Source organism: Anopheles ziemanni, chromosome 3 (genome assembly GCF_943734765.1).
Source record: "Anopheles ziemanni chromosome 3, idAnoZiCoDA_A2_x.2, whole genome shotgun sequence".
NCBI lineage: Eukaryota > Metazoa > Arthropoda > Insecta > Diptera > Culicidae > Anopheles > Anopheles ziemanni.
In genome coordinates, this window is record NC_080706.1 from 87,824,548 (window position 1) to 87,830,470 (window position 5,923).

Genomic DNA, 5,923 nt, shown 5'->3' on the forward strand with positions numbered 1-5,923 from the left:
TCTAACACTATCAAACGGTACGACGAAAGGACGAAGCAGCACGACTAGAGGTTTTGGCTAGAGTTTTTTTTCTTTTCGGAGTACAACGTGATCTAAGGCTCTATTCTATTTCTCCGTAACGGGTTTGAAAGTTTGGAAATACTGGAGAATGAACTGGACGCACACACGGCTACGGTTAGAACGGCATTTGAACGAGGCGAAAAAGGCAGTTAGGCAAAGAGAGTAATGTTCGCTTGATGGATGCTGATGGAATTTTTGTTTTGCTTGTTTGGAAAAACCTTCAACATCGTCCCGCAATGAGAGGGGGAGGCAATGCTGAAGGGCAGTGAAAAGAGCTAGAGAACGAACGGCTTCTCTTACGACTGATGGCTAGTGCGATAGTTTGAAGTTTGAGAGTTTTTTTGTTTTCAGTGAATGTTGAGTAAAAGCATTTTTCTTTCTCTCTCTCTCTCTCTCCCTCTAATATGTGAATTTTTTGTTTCACTAAACAATCGATCGCCGGTGTAGGTGCTCGATTGTTTCGGTTCTGGGTTATACTTTGTTTTTTTTTCGTTTTGGTTCAAATTCCGGTTCACTAAACATTCATATTTCAATATTTATGATTTCATATACACATATATAACAAACAGTAATGGCTGGTGGATTGGCTTCGTTTGGCTGCACTGGACTGCCCGTCACTAGTATGTGTCGTCGCTGCTTCTCGGCTACACGAGAATCATCAAACATATATAAATTCGATAAATATGGACATATGCAATGTTTAATGCTTGTTCTAGAAAAGCAGGAAGGAGACTCGGGTCCGCCGGGCGTCACCTTTGACGCCCCGGCGGGCCATCCCGTACTGTCACATGCTCGCCTCGGTGCTGGTCGTGGAGCCCTTGCTGTCGCCCTGCATCCCGGACGCACCGTCGTCGTCCCGCGCCCCGCCGGCCGCTGCCCGGCCCGCCAGTCCGCTGAAATCTAGTTTATACTGTTGTGCCGTAGCGTATTTTCCACGTGGAGATTGCGTTCGAAAACGGAAATGATTGTGTGTGTAGAAGAGAAGAAAGAGAAAGAAGAAAACGATATTAGTTTCAGATAAATGCCGATTGGCAAAGTTTTTCGATGCCATTCGATTAGTCAAAATCCTATGAAGCACCAACAGAACGAAACCGAAGCGGTTACACTAAAAAACCAAACAAACACAAACTAAACACATAACATACATAATAAAACAAACAAGGACTACAAAACAATACAACACAAACTAAAACTATCATACATCAAAGAAATTAAGTATTAGTTACTTAAAATTAAACCTACTTCGTCAAATCAATTTGTCTGACGACAAATGAAGACGCAATCTAGATAGTAATCATAAATAACCTCATACCCGTTCCACGATACTAAACCAATCAACATAACATATATACAACGTTGATAACAGAAGCAGTGCAAGTTGTAAATCAAGCAAATTACATAACCTAAGAAAAATGATAAAGGAACGTTAAACATAGATTCCTTTCGCCTAATGGGAGATGGCTTGAACAAAAATAACTCGAAGTAATACTCGAATAAAAAAGATTAAAAAGATTGATTACGAAGAGTAATGCAGTAGTCGTTTTCCGTAACTGAAAAAAAGGTGTAAAATAAAAATTTAAAAACAAAACGAACAAAACTTATGTAAAATCAGAGTACGAAAAGTCGAACATGAAAAAAATAAGTTTAAAACCAAAAGCACAAATTTTATCAAAATGTATGATAAAAAATGGAACACTTCTGAAGAGTGTCAACTTTCTTGTACTGGAGAAAAAACGTTCGTGGTGTTGATGCCAACAGTCGCCGAGTAATTAGCTGAAAAAAATATGATGCCCCCAAATGTTAATCCCATATAGGTTTCCTAATAATGTGGCTCGACTGCTCTTTTTCGGGGTTAGCTTGAACTTCATGCAATCTACTTCCGGTCTAAAGGCGGCAAGTTTAATCAGCGTTTTGCAGAACAGCATTGCATTGGTACTGCGCTCGGGTAAAGTGCATCGCTATTCGAGAACAGGTTCTCAACAACTCATCAGTGACTCATCATTACACGCTTCGGCCCCATACTCGTTGCGAAAGATCGATATCCTTGGGGAGGGGGTGGGGGCTGAGCTACCTCTTCGACTGGCGTATGCCGTCGAGATCGCAGGAACGCCGCCGAACGACGCCGATACTCTCCTGGCACTACCGGTCGGTCGGTCGGTTGGTTGTTGGTGTCGTGGTGTGTGTTAGTGTTTGTGCGTGTGCGTGTGTGTAGGTAGAAAGTCGTCGGAGGAAGAGGAAAGTGAAAGTGAAGCGAAAAGAGTTTAGTAAGACACTGGTACGGTGGAGGAGAGCATGAAGGATCTCCAAGGTTGTAGAACGGGTGAAAGGAAGGAAATCGGAAGCTAGGCGAACCGAGGGGATCGATGTGAAAAGTTGAACAATAAAACTGATACAGATCAAATTAGAAACAAATACAAGAGATTTGCGACCATTTCAACCTAGGACAGTTCTTAAACTTGGCGATGAATCTGGAAAGTGTGCGAAAAGGATTCGACGATATTTTATGGCACGAAATTAGTTTGCCCCCATTTGGATATAAACATTAGAATTAAGTTTTAGAAATACTTTCGATTTAATTGAACATTATATCCCATTTTAATGGACACAACATAACTATCGAAGCATAAACAAGGAGAAAAGTAAGTGAATGAATAGTGAATAATCTAAAATTGACTATTTTCATTCATTTCAATAGAATAGCGCTAATTCGCTTGAAGCAGAAACTCTAGCAGATTGATGCTGAATAGCAAATAATAGAACTTGAAAGAAACATTACATTACGCGACATGTTTTTCTGGGATTTCTTGTAAAAGTGTCAACGCAACGCTTGCATTAAAACCTCCTCTCTAGAATTGTAAAAGCAGTACAGCATTCAGCGCATCTCCTGTTCCTGCTGGGAGTTTAACTTAGCGTATGAGGATGATGAGGCCACAAACTTTGCATTTTCCAGCATTGCATATAAGCTACCGTGAAGGGAACGAACGCATCTGCTTTTGATTCACCCAAAACTTCGTGCTTCATTAGCTTGCTGTCGACTTGCTCGAGCACTTGCTTGTGTAGTTTTGTTGTAATCAACGTCAGTTCTTAGGAGATAGTTTTGGGTTTGTTTTGTTTTTTCACACTATAATGCGTACTAGTTTAAGGCGGAAAACTCGATCGCCAGTCGTACAAACACACAACGCGCGCGTACACCCGACGCTCAAACGATCCACGATCGACGCCGCACTTGATTCTTAGACAAACACTTCTCCGAACTCGCGGCTAGTAGGCTGAATGCATGTGAATAGATATGAGTCTAAATTCAAACTTTGTACGGTGGCTTGGCCGAGAACGTGATTAGCGCTGTTCTTACCCGCTTATACTCACAGCTCAGCTGGTTCTTCATTGCCCCGAGTTGCTGCCCAACAGCCACGGGAGGGTGCGTGGTATTTGGGGGTGTTTTGTTTTATTGCGATTTTTGTGATTGATTGTATCGATCAAAGCAACGGCGGAAGTAGACGGACAACAAACAGAGAATGGACGCAACGAAACGGGAGTACAACAACGGTTAGTAACAGCGTGCGCTTGGAGGTTCAACGGCAAAGGTAAGTGGATGGCGAAAGTGTTGCCTACTTGTTCTACGCAGATCACCTAGCTGTTAAGATCCCAGGTGTGGAACGATGGGGGCTGGCTGAGATGATCCGCATTCTAATGACAACCCAAACTAGCTAATGTTTGACAGATGAAGGTTGCGCCGTGATTGAAATGGAACCGTAGACAACTTCGCAAAGAGGAATGGAGCTTAAAATATTCCGTAAAAATAACATTGCTCCGGTTTGTGTAGGCTTTCTCTCCTGAATTTCGACATTTTAACTTGATTAAGACAACTCAATCAATAATCGACTGATACTTTCTTGCTCCATAGTCAAGTAAAAACATGAATATACTGCCTAGTTGGTGAAAAAAAAAATGGCCACTTTTAAGCCATTCTGTTCCATTCAGCTTGAGGTTTGTTAAGGCTCGTGGAGAATTTTCAATTGTTATGTGCTTTTTAAAATATCTATGATGTGAACAAATATGTAAAAAACGACCTCCAAAAACTGATCTTCACACAGACCAACCTTAGTATTATCCCAAATAGTATACGCTGCATTTTACAGCGTACTGATCGATGTAGTTCGTTATTCCTTAGGACACATTCAAATTATCAACTAAGATATTTTTATCAGTAATTCTTATCAATATATTAAGATTACCTTTGTGTTTTTGCCTAAGGTCTGAAAAATATGAGAATACTGATGAAATATCAGTAAAAGGATTTTGAAATAGCCTCTAAACCGCTCTTTAGTTTTGCTTGAAAACTGTACAGAGTTTAAAGGAATCCATTTGATTGTCTTACGTAATCCTATCAATCCTTTTAAATATAAAAACCCCTTGTACTAGAATGTAGAATACATGCGAGAAACTTACGACATATTGTCCAATTTCCTCATTAAAGCTCATTAGTAGTCAGTAGTAATAGTAGTAGTGTTAGTAACACAATAAGGCATAGGTTTCATAACAGCACGGCAATGTCTAACAAGCTTTTTACTGCTGTTAAGTTGTTTAGATCAATCTTATTAGTCGCTAAGGCATTTCTCCCGCAAGTGGGCGTTCTTTTCCTTCGATTTCCTGTAGCCAACTGCCAACAAGAACCCATTTGTTACACCTCAAACAAGGGCGTTGTAGCTTCGCCGGTGCGGCATTCAAACAGGTACGCCTAAAGTTATGCTGTCCGCACTGTTTGCAGCACATTTTGCAGCAGTTGTTATTTATAGCACCACCTTCCAGCTGCAATTTTGCACGTGCATCCACGAGCCGGAAACATACACCCACCCACACACACACACAAGGCAGGGCAGGAAAACGCCAGCAGCAGCAAAGGAAAAACTCACAAATCGGCTTACACTAACTTGCTCCTCGTTGTTGAGCGAAGAAATGCGATGTCTTCCGGGAAGGCAAGCGTGTAATGTGTTCTTCACTCCACCTCCGCGCGAATTGGTAAGGCCGAACCTTCCTTAATTCCAACCTGTAGCACAGTGGACGGTTTTGCACGTCGACGGTGGAATGGGAATGCCTACGGTTTTAGCCTTTTTGACGACTGTCCAACCACCACCACCAGCGCCTTAATGGACGCACCTGGACGTTGCTCTGCTCCATGAAGCTCCCACCTTCGCTATTTACTCATGCGCTTTCTCCGGGGAAATCAAGCACACGCTCGGAATGGAGCGCATATATTTGCCCACACCAATCATGCCCTTTCCCCCAGCGGGATGATCCGATTTCATTTGATACCGTGATGTATTCGACTCCTACACTCATGGACGGATTTTGGACTTGGTTCTTGTTTTTTCTTCAATTTGGGAATGTCGACGACGAAACTGGCAACCAGCATGGCCATTGCTTCCGCCCTCTCTTACTGCACCTTGTACGGCACTTGTTGGGGCAATCGGAGAGCAAACTGATTCGTTTTTTTGCGAATCCATTTCATGCGGTTTCGGTTGAATCCAGGATGATTAGTTGCCAAACATCAAAGACCGGCAATCAGACATTCAGTCCATTCAGTAGGTGAAGTTTTCCCCACGACCCACAAAACCCAACGGAGTTGTTGGGAGTTTAAAGTTCGGCACACAGTTTTGTCAAGTGTGTTCCAAGTGGAGAAATGAAGTGTGGAGTAATTTGGAATTCACTCAACATGGAGTGTTTGTGTATGTGGTTTGGTGGTGTAGAAGGATGGGTAGGTTGAGTTTTACACGCGGTCAGTTTTTTGGTGCAAGTGCCACAACCCACAAGTGCAGGTACAGGCATGCAATTTACGTTGTTTTTTTTTGTTTTGGTGCACGGA

The 5,923-nt window shown here is 42.2% G+C and overlaps 1 protein-coding gene across 1 annotated transcript in view; it reads right to left on the minus strand.

Moving 5' to 3' along the window:
- Positions 1 to 447: 447 nt before the first annotated feature.
- Positions 448 to 5,923, minus strand: part of LOC131287027 (alpha-catulin) — a 58,566-nt gene continuing 53,090 nt past the window's right edge. Inside the window, 2 exon segments of the mRNA XM_058316041.1 lie at positions 448 to 970; positions 3,413 to 3,457. Coding sequence (XP_058172024.1) covers positions 845 to 970; positions 3,413 to 3,457 — 171 coding nt within the window. The 3' untranslated portion in view covers positions 448 to 844.